At 42.0% G+C, this 20,933-nt stretch overlaps 1 protein-coding gene across 1 annotated transcript in view; it reads right to left on the bottom strand.

The window, feature by feature from the left end:
- The window catches only part of LOC308395831 (uncharacterized protein), a 29,501-nt gene that overhangs the window by 1,252 nt on the left and 7,316 nt on the right, over nucleotides 1-20,933 (bottom strand). The window contains exons 2-18 of the mRNA XM_080880819.1: nucleotides 19,350-19,870; nucleotides 17,587-19,210; nucleotides 15,575-15,832; nucleotides 14,890-15,324; nucleotides 11,548-11,952; nucleotides 10,702-11,133; nucleotides 9,845-10,285; nucleotides 7,737-8,183; nucleotides 6,880-7,320; nucleotides 4,025-4,468; nucleotides 3,686-3,949; nucleotides 3,323-3,577; nucleotides 2,991-3,239; nucleotides 2,602-2,859; nucleotides 663-965; nucleotides 300-569; nucleotides 95-178 (exon numbers count right to left, since the gene is read on the bottom strand). Of these exons, the coding sequence (XP_080736945.1) occupies nucleotides 95-178; nucleotides 300-569; nucleotides 663-965; nucleotides 2,602-2,859; nucleotides 2,991-3,239; nucleotides 3,323-3,577; nucleotides 3,686-3,949; nucleotides 4,025-4,468; nucleotides 6,880-7,320; nucleotides 7,737-8,183; nucleotides 9,845-10,285; nucleotides 10,702-11,133; nucleotides 11,548-11,952; nucleotides 14,890-15,324; nucleotides 15,575-15,832; nucleotides 17,587-19,210; nucleotides 19,350-19,740 (7,001 nt within the window). The 5' untranslated portion in view covers nucleotides 19,741-19,870. The remainder of the gene's footprint in view (nucleotides 1-94; nucleotides 179-299; nucleotides 570-662; nucleotides 966-2,601; nucleotides 2,860-2,990; nucleotides 3,240-3,322; nucleotides 3,578-3,685; nucleotides 3,950-4,024; nucleotides 4,469-6,879; nucleotides 7,321-7,736; nucleotides 8,184-9,844; nucleotides 10,286-10,701; nucleotides 11,134-11,547; nucleotides 11,953-14,889; nucleotides 15,325-15,574; nucleotides 15,833-17,586; nucleotides 19,211-19,349; nucleotides 19,871-20,933) is intronic.

The following is a 20,933-nucleotide window of genomic DNA, read 5'->3' as shown; positions in this document are numbered from 1 at the left end:
CGTCACTCACACAGAACAACATGAATCCACGTGAGCTCAGGCTGTGAATGATTCCTCTCAGAGTCTGAGAAGAAACTCCTTCATGTTGGCTCACCGCACACAGTGGATGGAGGGGTTGATGGAGAGCAGCTGCAGTAACACATCGGTCGAAGCATCAGTGATCTGATTGTGACTCAGACTGTAACACAAACACAACATGTGGCTCTAACTGATCGCTGCACATTATATTACTGTAGTGTGTGTGAACAGGCTGATGGTTGTTGGTGCCTCCCACAGGAGGATCAGTGTGTGACACTCACTCTAGGACTTGGACTTTGTGCAGATGTGTGATGAGAGGGAGCAGCAGCTGGTCAGTGAGCTGACAGTGACTGAGGTCCAGCTCTGTCAGCCCTTCACACGAGTCCAGCATCTGGACCAAAGCCCCGCAGACCCTCTGATCCAGCGTGCTGTGACTGAGATCCAGCTCTCCACCCAGGGCTGTACACAGAGACACCGCCCGCCTCACTGCGTCCCTCTCACTGTTCACAGGAACCAGAGACAGCAGCTGGAGGAGGACAGTGTTACTGACTCTAAACAGGACAAACAGAGAAACTGTCAGGATGCATCAACACCAGCGTGAACAAGGTTCTCTCTGGTTCAGACTCTTCGGTGGTCTTTCCCACCTGAGGCGGACCCTGTGGAGGACAGGAAACAGCAGGTCCAGCACGCTGTCCTCCACCTCACAGTCTCGCAGGTCCAGCTGTGTGTCCCGGCTGCCCTGTGTCAGGATGGTGGAGACGGCCCTGCAGTCATCAGCAGTCAGACTCAGAGGCTCAGTCTGATCCTCCTCCGGTAGCTCCACACAGGAGGAGCAGGACAGATCCAAGCTGTGCTGCAGAGTCCTCAGCAGGCCTGACGCTGCCTCCTGCTGGACGTCACAGGCAGCACAGCAGTGGATGAACCTCAGCAGCTGGTTCCTGTCAACACTGGAAAGAAACGCATGGAGACAGAAAATCTAAAATGATAGATGCTGCAAACAAACTGCTGGCTCCAATAAAATGTGTTGATCTTTAAAACTAAAGGATTTTAAGAACAGCATCTATGAACTAGCAGCAGACACATTATTGTAATTAGATGTTGGATTTATGCACAGCACTCATGTTATTAAGACAAAGTCACACTGAGCCCAGTTTCCCTGCTTGGGCTGATTGTGCAGGTGGATGTTAACAGATAACAGCTTTAAATGAATAAGGACTCTGTTCATCTGGTAACTCGGTGTTCATGATTTACTGCATTTATCAGATTAAAAGCATCATTTGTCAGCAGTGATGAAGAGTAAATGTCTCCTTTGTGTCCAGGAAGCCACAGAAACACAGCATGTAGCAGATTATTTTAATGGGTCCAGTTCAAATGTGTCTGCAGACAAACTTGTGATTTGCAGCCTTCAGCTTGTTGTTCGAGCAGCTGATAAAAGTAGCCCAGGAGGTGTAATGACAACACTTGATAATAACTATAATTAATACAATTAAATTGTTAATTCGAGCAATTTTAATTCACTAAGATTAAAATGACAATAACGCTGATGATACCATTTGGTAAAACCACAAATGAGACACACAAATCAGAAGCAACAAGTCAGAGGCTGCAGTTTGGGAAACACTGAAGACCACCAGAAATGTTTGGGCCTCATTTGTAAACGAAATGATTTCCAATAATATATTTTTAAACAATTATCTGTATAATTAATGAGAAATTGCAAAGCTGACATTTGTAAACTTTGTAAATAATTCATGAATATTGTGTGACATCTAAAAACAGGACGGCTAATGCTAAGCTGCAGTGTGTTCAGCGATAAGTCGGCCCTTGGGTGTAAATAAAAAAAATGAAACTTTTGATTAGTCTGAATTTCTTTGTTGTTTAGTAAAGTTTGTGTTGGATTAAAATACAACAAACGGCTCTCACTGTTGCCATGACAGCGGGCTAATGCTAAAGAAAAGCGTGTGTGAATCTCTGAGACTAAACAACAGTCGGGGGCGGGGCATCTGTGATGAAACCCTCGATGATAAGTAGTGAAATAAACATCTGGTCATCATTAAAGAACACATACCATAGTGAGAACATGTTGTTTGTGTCATCAGAGTGTAATTATCGTCTCTTTCCAACTATGATATATAAGATAGGAAGCTTCACCACATTGTTGTTCGTACATGTCGCCACTATGAGCACCACTATCAGCGGCTCTGGGATTCTTTTCCAGGAAAACTGAACTCAAAGCCGTCTTCAAACCAGCTTACTGTCTGTAAACATCAACATGAACCAGTTACTGTTTGATCCTGTTTCCTGTTCCGTGTTTGCTACGGTGACCCTGGGTTGTTAGACAGGCACCCACTAATAAAATGTGTTATTGTTGCTGTTGTTGTTATTATTACTGCTCTACCTTTAAATGATGTTCACTCTGCCTGCTGTTTGAACCTTTCCTTGTAGTTTCTTGTTCAACTGTTCATGTAATCTGTTCCACACTAACAGTAAAATGTTAGCTTGTTTTTGAAGCATTATGTTACAATAAAGTGTGTTGTTCAGCAATCACACAGCGCAGCACAGAAACGAGCTCTAATATCTGACCTGAGACGAGAAACGCTGTCCAGCATGAGCAGGATGGACTCTACTCCCCCTGCTGGTATGGAGGTCCACAGCAGGTTCAGTCTGACTCCGTCTCCGTGTCTGAGGATGAAGATCAGAGCAGCACAGTCCACTGAGTCCAGCTGTCTGCAGCTCAGGCTGATCACATGACCGAGTGACCTCAGCAAACTGGGAACAGCGTGACTGTCGTGAGCTCTGTAGAGCTCTCTGATGGAGCTCATCACAAAGCTGGGACTGGGCCTGAAAACAAAGAGTTTATTTCCAACTTTGTTTAAAGGATCCATGAAGTGCTGATTAAAGATGAGACAGCATTTCAAATCCTCCTGATTAATCAGCAGAAACTGTGTAAAAGATCAAACCACATTCAGCACCTTTTAAACACAATCCTGTCCAGAAAGGGAAGCAGACGTGTGGTCTCCTCCTGTAAGAACAGGTTCTTCCTCAGGTCCACAGTGATGGTCGGAGCCGACGGCTGCTGCAGCAGATAGTGAAGCAGCTCCCAGCTCAGGCAGCAGGAGGTCAGGTCTCCACCAACCTTACTCAAGAAGGACAACGTCAAGTCCTTGTCCTGGGTTTCATGGAGGAGAGACAGGAGCTGCTGGAAGCTCTCTTCACTCAGTCTGCAGAGATCATCAATATAAAATAAGCTTTGAAGTAAAAATCGACATTTTATTTGTCCTGTGATGTTCAGAAAGACATTTACTTGACTGTCAGAGGACCATGATGGAGCAGCAGTGCAATGAGACCCTGAGGAGGGATGCAGGTCTCAGTCAGGTCTAACCGTCCGACTGTCCAGTATCTCAGCAGGGAAGCCAAACTACTGACGGCCCTCAACAATACTCTGTGTGATGGTCGGGCTTTCTTAGGCACAAGAGAAAGCTCTTCAACAGCCAGCCGACGGGCCGCTCTGCCTCTTCTTACCCACTGAGACAGCAGCAAGGACATGTCGATGGAAAGCCTGAAGAACGAAGAGACGAAAGAGCAGAAATGATGAACACCAAGAACTAAAGATTCACATAGAAATGATGTTAGAAGAGCAGGAGAGAGTCATGGTTTCACTTCCTGCCTCAGACTGTGTAGTTGTGTTGTGTGTCTGAAGAGCAGAGCGCCTCCTCTGGCAGACATCTTGCTGGGTGTGAGGATGAGATCCACTTTAGAGCCGCACAGTTTGAGAACTCTCCCCACAGACCAGCAGCTTTTCCTGTGTAACGCTCCTGTTAGCAGCAGCTGGAAGCCCAGCAGCTGCAGCAGAGACTCCAGCTGCTGGGCCTCCTCTCTGGATCTTACAGACATGGATGTGCACACACTCTGGAAGAACTCTGGATCACAGCTGGAACACAGTGAAGATGGGATCAGAGAACATGCTGGAAACGTTCTGCAAATGAAACCATCATCACTTATTTACCTGAGCTGTGAGATAAAAGGCAGACACTGCAGCAAACTCCTCACTTCACTCTCTTCATGTGAGCAGCCTCTCAGCTCCACTTGTTTCTTCTCTGGTTGGAGTTTCAGCAGCTCCAGGAGGATGGAGGTCTTTCTCTCTGAGAGGTCTATGGACCAGACTGCAGGAGCTGACTGGAAAACTGGCTGTAATGATGGAAGGACACTCAGACCTGTTTCAGTCTCACAGTCCTTCACATGGGAGTACAGATCCAACAGGAAGTCACTCTGATATTGCTTCAGATCATCATCATCCATGTGTCTCTCATGAAGAGGGAATGTCTGATATGTGCACACTGATGCTAACAGCTCCAGGATCTTCTCTCCTGTCTGCTGCTCTCTCTCTGCTGCTGCACAGAACAGACTCACAAAGATCCTGATTTCACCATCTTGAGTCTCCAAATAAACACTGCAACAATAAGAAGGAAACATTCAGTGATGATTTGATGTGAGCTGCATAAAAACAGCCACACACTGCTGATGGACTCCATCTTGTATATAATGAAAGTCCATTTAAAGCCATCTTCCATCAGAGCAGCTGAACAGTGTTCTTAGACAGTTACTGACTCACAACACAAACACTCAGCCTGTGTGTGAAATCACTGCGTTCTGAACTGTAACTGTTATTTTGTTCGCTGTCTGACTTTAGAGAGTCAAACACTAAACATCAACAATGCAGAAACACACAGAGGGGAACAACAACATCTACAACAGCAGCTTCACCTGCTGCTCACATCACACACCTCTCTGCTGTCTGACATCTTCATCTGCTCACTATAGAGCTGCTACCACCATCATCATCATCATGCTCAGTAAAACAAAGGCAGAGATAAAGTCCAGCTGCATGTAACTCATTCATTTACTGAGTTACGTCACTGAAGGACTCGTTGAGTTTGCTTTCATGCTGTTTCCATGGCGATGATGGATTCGGGTGTAAAGGATGTTTCTGGCATGTGTGCACTCCAACTCTCTGCAGCAGGAGCTCAGTCACATGATCCTATCAAATATAAATCTAACCTTTCTGATGAGAACGTCTTTATTCTAGATCCTGATAAACATTAAAAGTCGTCTGATATTTATAGAAAATATGAAACTTCATAGCAACAAACAGCTGAACACGTCAGTGAAACACAGGGATGGACTGAGAACGTTTCCCTCTGAAATATGACAGAGTCTGAATACATTTATAACATGATCCATGTAGATGAAGTCAAACATATGATGCTGATGACAAACAGCACTAGGGCTGAACGATTATGGAAAATAATCTAATTGCGATTTTTTGCCCCAATATTGCGATGCGATATGCGATTATTTTTTAAGGTCTTTGTCTTCTGTATTATTAAACAAAGACAAGCAATACATCATATAGTATGGCCAATACTATATTACATTAATTTTAAACTGTTCTTTCCTGGAAGACAGACCTCTGTTATGATGACATGAGGTGATGCATGAATTGATGACTGACATTTTTATTTAACTTCTTCAATCACAACAGTATATTTGAACATACACAATAGTTTATTTTTAGCTTACAAACATCTGAGCATAAAGTGCTGACAAGGAACCCTGGTGTAAACATTAAAATGAAAGTCAGTACAATGTGCAGATTGCAGAAATATACATAAACAAAATCAGTGGCTTTACCACACTCAGTTTTTCGACATCTGTGAACTACTAGACAGTCATTCAATTAAAAAATAATATTAAATAAATAAAACTAATAAATAAAAAATACACACATCTTACTGATCTCTGCAGTCAGTAACATTACACATAAAGTGCAAACATAATAGCAATTGTATAAACACACACACAAACACGCCTTTAAAGTTTAAAGGCGTGAAATTGGACGGTCTAGTTCTGATTAGCGTCACCGCTGTCTCGGTGGAGTTTAATAAACTCGGCCGTCTGCTTCTTGCTATCTAAAATATAACCAGACACTGGCGTAAATTCTCGACTGTCTCATACTTCTGTTTAATAAGTTTTCTGTTTGACGTTTAGTCAGCTGTGTGAAAACCAAGGAGGAACCCACCCGGGGGATTAATAAAGTTTTATTTTATCTAATCTAATAACTTTAATCTCAGCCAAACCGATTTACTCACGAACAAACAAAACACTGAAAAAAGCCCAACAATAACATTTTTAGGTTGTCTAAGTGACTTATATATTACGTTTAACCCGAGCAGCGAAACTCCGCGGTGATCTGAAAATGATGTGCCGGGAGTTGTGCCGTTCTCGGCCGCATCAGTAACCCTCGAGCTCCCGGCTAGCTGTCGAGCTGGTGGGTAGCAGACGCCTCTGAAAACGTCGAAGCACTTTTGCAAATATGGGATATCTTGATAAACCGAGCAGATATTTGATGTTTACACAACTACTTTCTCGCCTGAAAATATGTTAAAAGTTTATTTTGTGACCCAGAAAGATTAGTATGAGTAATTTTAAAACTTAGTAGCGGCCGCCATTGTTGGAAACTGGAGTTTGGCTGGGCCGCGCTATGAATTCTGGGATATGGTAGTAATTTGGACAGCCTTCGGCGCGTCGCTGTGACGTAATCGGTCTACAAATGCGGCCTCAGGAGGATGCAGCCCATGAATTTGGACATGTCCAGAGTATAATCGCAGCCTTTGCGGTTAGAAAATTGCACTTGATCATGTCGCGATATTATCGCAAATGCAATATATCGTTCAGCCCTAAACAGCACAAGACAAAATCATCACTTTACAATTCATGGAGCTCCAAATATTTCCATCACTTATTTTCACAGCAAATCTTCTCTTACAGATATTTGACTCATGTGAAGAGCATGTTATTTACCTGAGCTGTGAGATAAAAGGCAGACACTGCAGCAAACTCCTCACTTCACTCTCTTCATGTGAGCAGCCTGTCAGCTCCACTTGTTTCTTCTCTGGTTGGAGTTTCAGCAGCTCCAGGAGGATGGAGGTCTTTCTCTCTGAGAGGTCTATGGACCAGACTGCAGGAGCTGACTGGAAAACTGACTGTAATGATGGAAGGACACTCAGACCTGTTTCAGTCTCACAGTCCTTCACATGGGAGCACAGATCCAACAGGAAGTCTCTCTGATATTGCTTCAGATAATCATCCATGTGTCTCTCATGAAAAGGGAATGTCTGATATGTGCACACTGATGCTAACAGCTCCAGGATCTTCTCTCCTGTCTGCTGCTCTCTCTCTGCTGCTGCACAGAACAGACTCACAAAGAACATCACTGCTTCATGACGATTCCAAACATGAACACTGGAACAATAAGAAGGAAACATTTAGAGATGATTTGATGTGAGCTGCATAAAAACAGCCACACACTGCTGATGGACTCCATCTGGTCCATGGTTCCTGTACATAATGACGCTCCATGTTAAATATAACATAAACGAGGGAAACATATCATCTCAGTTGCAGCACATAACTAATTTATTAATCCTCATAAAAACAAGAAAACACAAATATTTTAGAAATTTGTCAAAATTCCACTTTTAGAAGCTTCTTTAAATCAAGAAGAGACGGTAAAAACTTTACTTTAAGATTAAATGAATAGAAAAGTTGTTTTCTGCTTTCTTTGTAAAGTAACTATATACTATGTGTATACTGCATGTGGTGAACGCATGTTCTCCATCAAAACTCTTCACTAAGCTTCTGAATACAATCTGACTTACCTGAGCTGTGAGATAAAAGGCAGACACTGCAGCAAACTCCTCACTTCACTCTCTTCATGTGAGCAGCCTGTCAGCTCCACTTGTTTCTTCTCTGGTTGGAGTTTCAGCAGCTCCAGGAGGATGGAGGTCTTTCTCTCTGAGAGGTCTATGGACCAGACTGCAGGAGCTGACTGGAAAACTGGCTGTAATGATGGAAGGACACTCACACCTGTTTTAGTCTCACAGTCCTTCACATGGGAGCACAGATCCAACAGGAAGTCACTCTGATATTGCTTCAGATAATAATACTCATCCATGTGTCTCTCATGAAGAGGGAATGTCTGATATGTGCACACTGATGCTAACAGCTCCAGGATCTTCTCTCCTGTCTGCTGCTCTCTCTCTGCTGCTGCACAGAACAGACTCACAAAGATCCTGATTTCACCATCTTGAGTCTCCAAATAAACACTGGAACAATAAGAAGGAAACATTCAGTGATGATTTGATGTGAGCTGCATAAAAACAGCCACACACTGCTGATGGACTCCATGTTGTATATAATGAAAGTCCATTTTAAAGCCATCTTCCATCAGAGCAGCTGAACAGTGTTCTTAGACAGTTACTGACTCACAACACAAACACTCAGCCTGTGTGTGAAATCACTGCGTTCTGAACTGTAACTGTTATTTTGTTCGCTGTCTGACTTTAGAGAGTCAAACACTAAACATCAACAATGCAGAAACACACAGAGGGGAACAACAACATCTACAACAGCAGCTTCACCTGCTGCTCACATCACACACCTCTCTGCTGTCTGACATCTTCATCTGCTCACTATAGAGCTGCTACCACCATCATCATCATCATGCTCAGTAAAACAAAGTCAGAGATAAAGTCCAGCTGCATGTAACTCATTCATTTACTGAGTTACGTCACTGAAGGACTCGTTGAGTTTGCTTTCATGCTGTTTCCATGGCGATGATGGATTCAGGTGTAAAGGATGTTTCTGGCATGTGTGCACTCCAACACTCTGCAGCAGGAGCTCAGTCACATGATCCTATCAAATATAAATCTAACCTTTCTGATGAGAACTGTCAGGTTTTGTATTATTGATTGTCATTTATGCTTAGAAATATCTACTTATATATGCTTAGAGTTTTATAATTAGTTGTAGATTGGTAGAGGTTTGATCCTTAATAGTCTGCAAACTTTGTGTGCACACCTACATCCTGGGAGCATGGGAGAGGTCGTACATTTTCTTATTGTTTTATGGCAGGATAAACGTGGCTGTATCTGTTTTAGGCTAAGTGCCTTTGGTTTAGATGAACTGCTGGACTTCCAGACCAGCAGGTTTAGGGAAGTCATTTATGGGGTCACACTCTGACCCCCCCCCCCACACACACACACACACACACACGCACACGCACACGCACACGCACACGCACACGCACACGCACACGCACACACACACACACGTTACTCTTTGTGTGTATGTAGACGTCGTATGTTAATGAACCTATGCATATTCATGTGACCTCAATAAAAGAGCAGTGTTACGGGGGAACGGACGAGAGCAACTGGGGTCAAGCGAAGGAACGGCGTTTGTCCGGTTCTCTCCCGTGCACGAGTAACATGAAGAACTTTGCCTACTTCGTGTCTTGCTTGCTGTGTAATTAGATTGTCTTCAACGTTCCTGCAAATAGGTTCAAGCTACAAACCTATCACAGTGCACTCCAACTCTCTGCAGCAGGAGCTCAGTCACATGATCCTATCAAATATAAATCTAACCTTTCTGATGAGAACGTCTTTATTCTAGATCCTGATAAGCATTAAAAGTCGTCTGATATTTATAGAAAATATGAAACTTCATAGCAACAAACAGCTGAACACGTCAGTGAAACACAGGGATGGACTGAGAACGTTTCCCTCTGAAATATGACAGAGTCTGAATACATTTATAACATGATCCATGTAGATGAGGTCAAACATATGATGCTGATGACAAACAGGCAGCACAAGACAAAATCATCACTTTACAATTCATGGAGCTCCAAATATTTCCATCACTTATTTTCACAGCACATCTTCTCTTACAGATATTTGACTCGTGTGAAGAGCATGTTATTTACCTGAGCTGTGAGATAAAAGGCAGACACTGCAGCAAACTCCTCACTTCACTCTCTTCATGTGAGCAGCCTGTCAGCTCCACTTGTTTCTTCTCTGGTTGGAGTTTCAGCAGCTCCAGGAGGATGGAGGTCTTTCTCTCTGAGAGGTCTATGGACCAGACTGCAGGAGCTGACTGGAAAACTGACTGTAATGATGGAAGGACACTCAGACCTGTTTCAGTCTCATAGTCCTTCACATGGGAGTACAGATCCAACAGGAAGTCACTCTGATATTGCTTCAGATAATCATCCATGTGTCTCTCATGAAGAGGGAATGTCTGATATGTGCACACTGATGCTAACAGCTCCAGGATCTTCTCTCCTGTCTGCTGCTCTCTCTCTGCTGCTGCACAGAACAGACTCACAAAGATCCTGATTTCACCATCTTGAGTCTCCAAATAAACACTGGAACAATAAGAAGGAAACATTTAGAGATGATTTGATGTGAGCTGCATAAAAACAGCCACACACTGCTGATGGACTCCATCTGGTCCATGTTTCCTGTACATAATGACGCTCCATGTTAAATATAACATAAACGAGGGAAACATATCATCTCAGTTGCAGCACATAACTAATTTATTAATCCTCATAAAAACAAGAAAACACAAATATTTTAGAAATTTGTCAAAATTCCACTTTTAGAAGCTTCTTTAAATCAAGAAGAGACGGTAAAAACTTTACTTTAAGATTAAATGAATAGAAAAGTTGTTTTCTGCTTTCTTTGTAAAGTAACTATATACTATGTGTATACTGCATGTGGTGAACGCATGTTCTCCATCAAAACTCTTCACTAAGCTTCTGAATACAATCTGACTTACCTGAGCTGTGAGATAAAAGGCAGACACTGCAGCAAACTCCTCACTTCACTCTCTTCATGTGAGCAGCCTGTCAGCTCCACTTGTTTCTTCTCTGGTTGGAGTTTCAGCAGCTCCAGGAGGATGGAGGTCTTTCTCTCTGAGAGCTTTATGATCCAGACTGCAGGAGCTGACTGGAAAACTGACTGTAATGATGGAAGGACACTCAGACCTGTTTTAGTCTCATAGTCCTTCACATGGGAGCACAGATCCAACAGGAAGTCACACTGATAATCTTCATCCATGCGTCTCTCATGAAGAGGGAATGTCTGATATGTGCACACTGATGCTAACAGCTCCAGGATCTTCTCTCCTGTCTGCTGCTCTCTATCTGCTGCTGCACAGAACAGACTCACAAAGATCATCACTGCTTCATGACGATTCCAAACATAAACACTGGAACAATAAGAAGGAAACATTCAGTGATGATTTGATGTGAGCTGCATAAAAACAGCCACACACTGCTGATGGACTCCATCTGGTCCATGTTTCCTGTACATAATGACGCTCCATGTTAAATATAACATAAACGAGGGAAACATATCATCTCAGTTGCAGCACATAACTAATTTATTAATCCTCATAAAAACAAGGAAACAAATATTTTAGAAATTTGTCAAAATTCCACTTTTAGAAGCTTCTTTAAATCAAGAAGAGACGGTAAAAACTTTACTTTAAGATTAAATGAATAGAAAAGTTGTTTTCTGCTTTCTTTGTAAAGTAACTATATACTATGTGTATACTGCATGTGGTGAACGCATGTTCTCCATCAAAACTCTTCACTAAGCTTCTGAATACAATCTGACTTACCTGAGCTGTGAGATAAAAGGCAGACACTGCAGGAAACTCATCACTTCACTCTCTTCATGTGAGCAGCCTGTCAGCTCCACTTGTTTCTTCTCTGGTTGGAGTTTCAGCAGCTCCAGGAGGATGGAGGTCTTTCTCTCTGAGAGGTCTATGGACCAGACTGCAGGAGCTGACTGGAAAACTGGCTGTAATGATGGAAGGACACTCAGACCTGTTTTAGTCTCATAAGAGTACAGGTCCAGGAGGAAGTCACACCATTTCTCTTTAAGAGGACTGTTTTTGTATGTGCACACTGATGCTAACGGCTCCAGGATCTTCTCTCCTGTCTGCTGCTCTCTCTCTGCTGCTGCACAGAACAGACTCACAAAGATCCTCGTTCGGTCTTCATCTGATGTCTCAGCATCAACTCTGCAACAATAAGAAGGAAACATTCAGTGATGATTTGATGTGAGCTGCATTGAAACAACCACACACTGCTGACACACTTTGCAATGTTTGTGAGTTTAATCTGGATCTTTGCTGATTTTCTGTCTTCAGTAAAATAAAACTTTGATAAAAATCAGAGTCTGTTTATTTCTTTGGAAGTCAGCAAACTCATAAATTGAGCAGAGGATCAAATAATTATGTCACTGCTGTAAAAAGGTAGAACACTGTGAGAACAGCTGTAATACAGTGTTGTATTATTCATGTACGTCGGAGTATTTGGAGAGTTTAGATTTTATATTTGCTATGGTCACTGAATCCTGGTGTTTCTTGGTTTAATGCAGTAACGTCTGTTTTCTACAATGTTTCTATGACAGGAAATGCTGTTTGCGTTGGATTCTCTATGATGAAGGAGATGGCGAGCCACCTCTGAACCTCATCACCTCCTTAGCCTGAGCAGCTGCTCTGAGTTTTCACTGTGCCAGACGAGGAGGCCACGCCCCCTTTTCCAGCCTTCACCTGAGTTCACCTGTGTGAAAGCACAGCACCAAACAGCTTAGCTGCTGTGTTTCACTCAGGAGCACTTTGGAAGTGAACCTGACTGGACGTCTTTACTAAAACTGACTGACTACAAACCAGAGGAGCCAACGACAGAACTTCCAAACTCTTCAACATCCCAGAGACACTTTGCTGCATCATCAGGTGACTCCTTGTGATGAGGGAGCAGCTAAAGTAGCTGTAGAGGCTAAGCCTATGCTTGAAGCCACTGAGGTGGTCGTTAACGGGGGTGACGCGATGTCATTTTTATGCATGAATTAAGTTCACACTCCAATAAATCCAGCAGTATGTATCTTGTCCTTTTTGGTCTTTATTCTGTATCGACTTAGCATAACAGCGCAACGGTCACAAACTGTTTGCCTTCTTAATGACACACCTGACGCCGATTACGTGCGTCTACCTTAAATACCTTTACATTACATAATCCAAACAGAAAAAGGTGACCTCTAGTGACCACATAAGGTATTAACCCAAGAATGGCTCCTACAGTAGTCTTGATCGCTTCAATATCAACACTGTGTTCGTGCTGTTTACACTCGTCTGTGACGCTGTGTGAAATATTCACTAGTGTTTTGTGATCATTCACATTTGATTTGATAGAAGAAGTTTCAGTACATTGAAGTTAAATCTCTTCCTCTGAGTCTCTTCCTCTCTTAAAGCCTCAAACTCACACTCTGGCCCTGCTCATTTAATATTCTGCAAACCTTCAGTGAGTTATGTTTGCACTGTGTGATCAATATTTGTATGTTCTGTATCACTTTGTGCGTTTTCCTTTTCCTGTCATGAAGACAGCTCAGACCTGCTGGCGTCTCCAGGTCCTGCTGAGCTTTCAGGTTATGTGATAAATGCTTTGGAAGTCATGGATGGGCCTCACTTTAGACCAGCTCACACAACATACTTCACTAACAACCAGTAACTGTCTGAATTAACTCAGGAATATCTGTAACACATGTACAACTTTATAAAGTGTTCGTCCATCATTGGAAAAGTATCAGACTGCTGTCATTGAACATGTTATATTTGAGCCTCTTCAGCAAAACTTCATCATGTGTATCCATGATTATGAACGACATACTGAGGAGGAGTAATGCTTCATAAATGATGAAACAAGTATTAACTAACACTAATGCTGAAGAGTGTGCAGCTGTTATAAAGTGTTAGCAGCAAAACACTAAACATCAACAATACAGAAACACACAGAGGGGAACAACAACATCTACAACAGCAGCTTCACCTGCTGCTCACATCACACACGTGGAAATCACATATTTACCAACATTTTACAGTTAATTCATTTAGATTAAGATTTGTTTACTTTGAAAATTAGACTCAATTAATATTTTCTGGTCCAGAAAAGTCTTAAACACAAAGATTCACATGTTAGTGGCCACGTTGAGCCTCCTGTCAGTGTTTAGTTTCACCAGACTAGCTCTCTGTACCTGGCTATATCACCATGGTAACAGATGCTGAACACAGCCTGGTGTAGATCAGGTTATGTTCAGTGTCAGATTAAAATCAGCTGTAAGTGACACATTTTCTCTGAGTCTTTTATGTCCAGTCTGCTCTGAGCTGGAGCTCATGATAACATGAACGTCACAAACTCCTTCACCAGATTGTGTGTCAGAGCTGAATGCAGCGAGTAACCTTTCATGTTTAAGTGGATCGAGGTCAAAGTGTCACAGCTTTAATGTGCAGCTGTCAGCTTACAAATGAACTGCAGCACAGAGCGCTCACACACATTCATTCATTCACATGTTAATGATTGCTACCAGCATCGCTTAGTCTCCTTTGATGCAGCAACAGTGTTGCCTGTGTTGTTATAGTTACATATTGTTTATAGCTCTGTGTCACCTGTTAATGTAACAATATTTCTTATTAATGGAGGTGAAGTCAGTGGGTCTACTTTGTGTGGAAGAAGACAGAAATAACGTATGAATGGTCGTTGTGTGGATGTGGAGAAGAGAGGCCCCAAATGCAGGCTGAAGCTGAACATCCTGGATGACTCAAACTGTTTCCCTCTGCAGTGACAGCTGCTTGATGCTGTTTTGTTTTAAAGCCCATCAGAAACACATAAATACCTTAACAGTACAATTTTTATTAATATTTTTAATGAAGCTTTTTTTCCCAGGAGGTCTTAGTGATGCTGTAAATGTCACTAAGTGCAGTTTTATTCTCACAGACAAACTGTCACATGTTAAAAAACTGTTGAAGGTAAACGTTACAAATTTGTGGACTCATTTCTATAAACTGGCTTCAATCAAGCAGCAACTAAATTGTCAAATAGAGCTAAAATATTTTCATAATTATTTTCAGCACTCATTTATTGACAGACAGACTTTATTGTGTGAAGAGCGTGTCGTGTACCTGAGCTGTGAGATAAAAGGCAGACACTGCAGCAAACTCCTCACTTCACTCTCTTCATGTGAGCAGCCTGTCAGCTCCACTTGTTTCTTCTCTGGTTGGAGTTTCAGCAGCTCCAGGAGGATGGAGGTCTTTCTCTCTGAGAGGTCTATGGACCAGACTGCAGGAGCTGACTGGAAAACTGGCTGTAATGATGGAAGGACACTCAGACCTGTTTCAGTCTCACAGTCCTTCACATGGGAGCAAAGATCCAACAGGAAGTCACTCTGATATTTGTCACTGGAATGAGAATGAAGAGGGAATGTCTGATAAGAGCAGACTGATGATAGCATGTTGAGGATCTTCTCTCCTGTCCTCTGTTCTCTCTCTGCTGCTACAATGAAGAGATTCATCAACAACTCAGTTTGATCTGAGAGATTTCCTGATGACTGACAGAAACTGGAAGAAAGAAAAGAAAACATGATGTGATGATTTGATCTGAGAACAACAAACAGAAACAAGCAGCACTGATACCGTCCTAGATATGTCTCAGATAAATATCTCCAGCATTAAAAATACATTCAAGACATAAGGTCAGTACTACAGTTGGTTCAATTATTTCTATAAAGTAACTCGACTGGATTTTAAACCACAATTGAAGATCACATGAAAACATTGAGTGTTTAATAAGTAAAACCAAAGAGCATACCTGAGTGAGTGGATGTGGGGTAAATGGTGTAAGAGGAACGAGCTCGCACTTTGACAGACTCTGTGATCACAGTGAAGGCAGACTTTCACCTTCCTCTTCCTCTTCTGCAGGACTCTCACAGCTCCGTCATACAGTTGTGTTTCACTGTTGACTGGGAGGTGCAGCTGATTCTCAGTGAAGTCAAGTAAACTCACGTAATCCACGTCCACCTCACTCAGAAGAGAAATGCTCCACAGCTGGCGTGACAAGGAGTCACTCCTACAGTTGGAAGGTTGGTAGAGAAATTCACAAGTTCACATGTAATCAGCTGCTGAGAACAAAGTCTATTTGTGTAGATTCATGCTGAAACTGAAGAACCATGTTCGCCTTTTTCATGCAAAACTCCTAATTTATGCAAAGCTGCCAGAGGCTTAAGAGGATTGACTCTGCATACGATATAAACCAGAGACGGGTGAGCTGATGTGAGTTTGCAGCCTTCAAGGTTTAGAAAGTAAATCTTAAACAAGTGTAAAATCTACATTCAAAATACGAACAGATATAGTCAGCAGAGTCACCGCAGTTTGAACAGGATGTAAGAATCATTCTGTCTACAGAAATAACACCATATAAGACACATGTGGAGCTTCAAATGTTAGAGATCCTGCAGCTGGCTTTTGGGGCTGTGCAGGGCTCTCTCTTCTGGAAGATGATTGAATAAAAAGAAATATAAAATGTTTTGACCACTATGAGTCAGATTTTCTCTGTTCTATCATGGGGACAAAAGAATCGGGGTTTAATACTAATTTACCTCTTGTAGCAGTTTTTATCTCTGGTTATAAGGACAACTTTACCCTCCTAGGATGTGGCGCCCACATATGGGGACATCACATTTTGGTTGCCTACTAGACAACAATACTAAGTTTTGCTCTTTCAAATGAACCATGTGGCTCAAAGGGGCACAATTGTTGTTTCTCCTTTTGTTTTTGTACTCAGGAAAAATGCTGCTGTGTTCAGACACCAAATAAAGAGTTTTGTACATCATTACTCAATTGTGACTGTATAGTGTTCTACTATAAAGTCACAAGAGCAAAAAGAAATGTAAAATGCATGAAAGAGTTCGGGTGTTAGGAGGTTAATGGACTGATCATTGCTGACGTGTTTGGGTCTTGCTGTTTGGTTAGAAACTAAAAAACAAAGATACTTCTCTTAAATCTTAAAGGTTTTGACTCACTGTCAGCTTGTTTGTTGTGTTCAGGAGATGAGCTAATATTTATAATTCATTGTACATTAATGAGAAAACTGTATTCAACTAGCAGACTAACAACATGAAAATTTATCTAAACACATTTTTGTAGAGGAAATCCTTATATTTATGTTTATATGTGAACTAGAGGGTGAGGCATTTTGACTTAGTGGATTTTAACTGAACACAAGGTAACAAAGGCAGTATGTTTCTCATTGGAGAATAAAAGCTATACGTGTCTGCCTGATAACTCAGGAGTAACAGCTACAAATGAACACAGCATTAATCTGGCAGATAGGTCTGTTACTCTAACCTTACTTTGGGTTGTCTTTAGCACTGCTCATGGCCTCTGATCATGAAATTAACTTCACAATAATTATGAGACCATGGGTCAGTGTGATGCAGTGGTGCTAGTTTACAAGTTAAATGTGCTTCAGGTGAGACTGAAAACGTCTTAAATAAGTAATAAAATCTCTCATTCAAATGACAAACGTCCAGGTAAAAGTTAGTTAGCTTTCTGGGATCCCCTCACCTGGATTATTGTGTATGCATCAAGACTAAAGAATAATGTTACCAAATACCTAAAGACTACGTACAAACTTTCTGCTGTGTACAACTCACTGGAAACATGATGAAACAAAGCTGAAACAAATCCTTCTCACTACAATGTTTTCATTTTTCACTTTAAGAAAAACACATACTGCTCTAAATCACTGAATGCTTTACATTTAAAACATTAAAAACAGATGTACAGAACCCTTTAACTTCAGATCTAAATGTTCTCACTTACCTTTGAAGTTTGCTGAGGCATCCCAGCAAAGGCCTCATTCCCTGTTTTGATGCTGTTGTATCCTCCAGGTTCAGCTCTATTTTCCTCTCCTGACTCTGGCTGATAACATAGGCCAGAACACAACACTGCTGAGGATCAAGAGTCTCTCCACTCGCATCAATACAGTAGTCCAGTTTATCCAGGAGACAGAGGCAGGCATCAGGTGACTGAGACTCATAGAGGCATTGACATAAGAACATTAAGTCCACTTCACAGTCTTCACTGTCACTACAACCTACAAAGGTGGTCACCAAGTGTTTGAAGAACCAGTCAGACGTGTCTCTGAGCTGCTGAGGAGGAAGGAGAACTTCTAACAAATCAGTGTTCTTCTCATTCAACAGTCCACACAGGAAAGGGACCAAGTGTTTCATGTGTTTGCTGCCCTGAACCAGACACTGCTGTAGAACACATCTGGTCTTCTCTGGATCCTTTAAGACCCACAGAGCTGCAAAAAACTCCTGAACCGTGTAGTGGAGAAAGGCACACAAGGGTTTCTTTACAGTTGGGCTGATTTGAATTACATTCCTGCTCAAAATGGCCAAATTAGCACAGCTGTCTAGCTTGGGCAGTGATGTTAGGCTCACATTTTTCCCTTCTGTTGCACAAAAAGCTGCCTGAGATAAAGACAGTATTGCATCCCATTTAGTGCTTTCATTTTCAGATGTCTTGGAAACATTCCTCTGATTGCAGAAATGGAGGATATTGAGGTATATTTCAGTAACTGTGCAGGGATGTGGAGAGAAATCTGAGCCCTCAAAGCTAAAGCAGGCGACCACCATCAGGGCGTACATGGGGACGTGGCAAAGAGAGAATAACTCCAGGTTACACAAGACTTTGTTGAGGTGGTTCTCACTCAGATTCTTGGATAAGTACTCTCTGATGCCCTGCTCACTGAAGCCTTTCACTTCCACTCTGAGACAGTCCCAATCCAACAGGAAGTCTGCTGACTCCACCTCTGGTCTGCAGGTGATGATGATCTTTGCTTCGGGTAGAAGGGTCTTCTGTATGAGCTTAAACACCACAGATGTAGAGCCAACATCTGTAACTCCATCAAAAATGATGGTAACACTGTCAGCATTATCCTTTATGTCCACTAAGACCTCATCGTTGCCTTCATCTGGTTCACAGAACACACTGAAGAGAAGATCCTCCAGTTTATGGACCTCTGTGATGTTGGGTGCTTCTCTCATATCAAAGTAGAACATGTAATCTAGATCCTTGTTATCTTTCTCTGACCACAGTTTCAACATCTGATGGACCACAGCTGTTTTCCCAGTTCCAGGTTTTCCTACCAAAAGGATTTTTCTTTCATATGTTTTCAGCAGTTCACTGGGAGAGGTTCCATGTTTGTCCTCAGGTATGTAGGCCTTGAGTTTTTTAGTGCGAACCTTCCTGCTTTTCTTGATCTTTGACTTTTTTATTTTGGATGGTGAAGCCTGTCCTGGTGTGTCTAACACAAGCGAGGTGTAGGACAGGGAGTTCTGCTTGTTGAACAGGACTGCTTTACTTCGGGCCCATGATCTTTCTGAAATCTTTCGAGCTTCTGATTTCAGCTTTTCTTGGTATCTGTGACACGGGCTGGGGCCTGAAAGAAAAGAGGTGTGGGAGAAATTAATTAAAAATTTATTTAGGGATTTAACTCATGTGTCACTGAACAGCACTGCATTATAAATGAGTGTGATCACGAGAAATCTTGCCACAGACTTCAGTTTGTTTAAAAATACCTTGTAAATATGTTACATCCATGTTGGTGTCATCCGTGAAGGAAAAGCAGCTGATCCAATAGTTCAGGTTAAATTTGTCTCGTGAAGAGGAATCTGATGCTGTAATTTCCAGAAAAGATGGCGGCCTTTCTGTTCTTCTCTTTCTTGTTATGTCAATAATCCTGAGAAACTCATAGCAGGCTGCTTCCCCTTTTTTTATGACACGGTCCACAATTTCTCTGGTTTTGTCAAAGTCGTCACCCGCTGTCTTTATTTTACTGACTTCTTCCTCTGAGAAAACTTCTTTCTGGTAGAGATGCTCTACAATCACAGTGAGACCCTTTAATGTTCCCACCAGTTTGGGCTTGGCCCTCCTGACGTACTCCACAGCGGACTGAGATGTACAAGCCATGTTTCCTTTATTTCATGTACAAGCCATGTTTCCTTTATTTCATGTACAAGCCATGTTTCCTTTATTTCATGTACAAGCCATGTTTCCTTTATTTCATGTACAAGCCATGTTTCCTTTATTTCCTGGATTTCTGTTGAAAAAAATGTGGATTTAAACAAAATGTAATTCATTTCAAAGATTCAGACTAATATATAATTTTGATGTTGCTCCTGTTCCTAGCATTGCTAGGCTTTGTTTTAAATTGATGTGTCAAGTGTGTTTATAATTTATCCTCAGTCTTTGACTTTTAGTTTTTTCAGCATTCTGGTTTTTGATTTTATTTTCTTGTCTTCTTTAAATGTTTTTTTCTTTATTATTTTGCAATTGACAGCACCACCACTCTCTTGGTGGCGCTGTCACTTGGTGTTCGCTCGCTCTGCGTGAGAGTATCACTTCCTGTTCCTGCTGAACCACAGTGGTGTTTCTGAGTAGCTTATCTGCTTAGCAATTTAATTAAAAACTTTTAGATACATTTTTTTTCATAGTATAATCTTCGCGTGCTTCATCCGAAGCACACTCTCTGTGTACTCACTACCTGATTTATAGCCAAAGTATTCACTCACTGTGTATTTACTGTTTCGCTAGCTTAGCTTAGCTCTCTGTCTCTCTTCCACAGCATGTCTTTATCCTGTCTTCCTTCTCTTACCCCAACCAATCACAGCAGATGGCCCCGCCCCTCTTTGGGCTCTCACACTCTGAGGGGCCTCTGGATGTCTGCCTGGATCTCCTCCATGCCTGCTTCATGCCCTCATTGGAGGGGCTATCACTCCCCACACCCTCTAGCATATTGTTAAATGGAGGAATGTCTTAAAGCATTCTCAATCATCCAGGAAAGTAAATCTCCAAAAGTTGATTCTGTTCATCTGGACGTAGCGTTTTGTGGGAGAAACGTTTCATCATCATCCAGGTGACGTCTTCAGTCTCAGCTGACTGCAGGTTTCAATCTTATAAACAAGACATTTGCATATTGACTGAAACCAGCCCACTGAAGGAACAATGGGCTGGGAGATCAGTTTCTTCATCATTAATATGCAAATTGTCATGACCATTGATCAATGTGATGAAATGTTGCTCCCACTGAAAATGCTACCTCCAGATGAACAGAATCAACTTTTGGGTACATGGAGAAACCTTTTGAATACAAGCGCGCTCAC

Source organism: Rhamphochromis sp. 'chilingali' (assembly GCF_963969265.1).
Source record: "Rhamphochromis sp. 'chilingali' genome assembly, chromosome: 1".
NCBI lineage: Eukaryota > Metazoa > Chordata > Actinopteri > Cichliformes > Cichlidae > Rhamphochromis > Rhamphochromis sp. 'chilingali'.
This window is presented reverse-complemented; position numbering and strand designations above follow the sequence as displayed.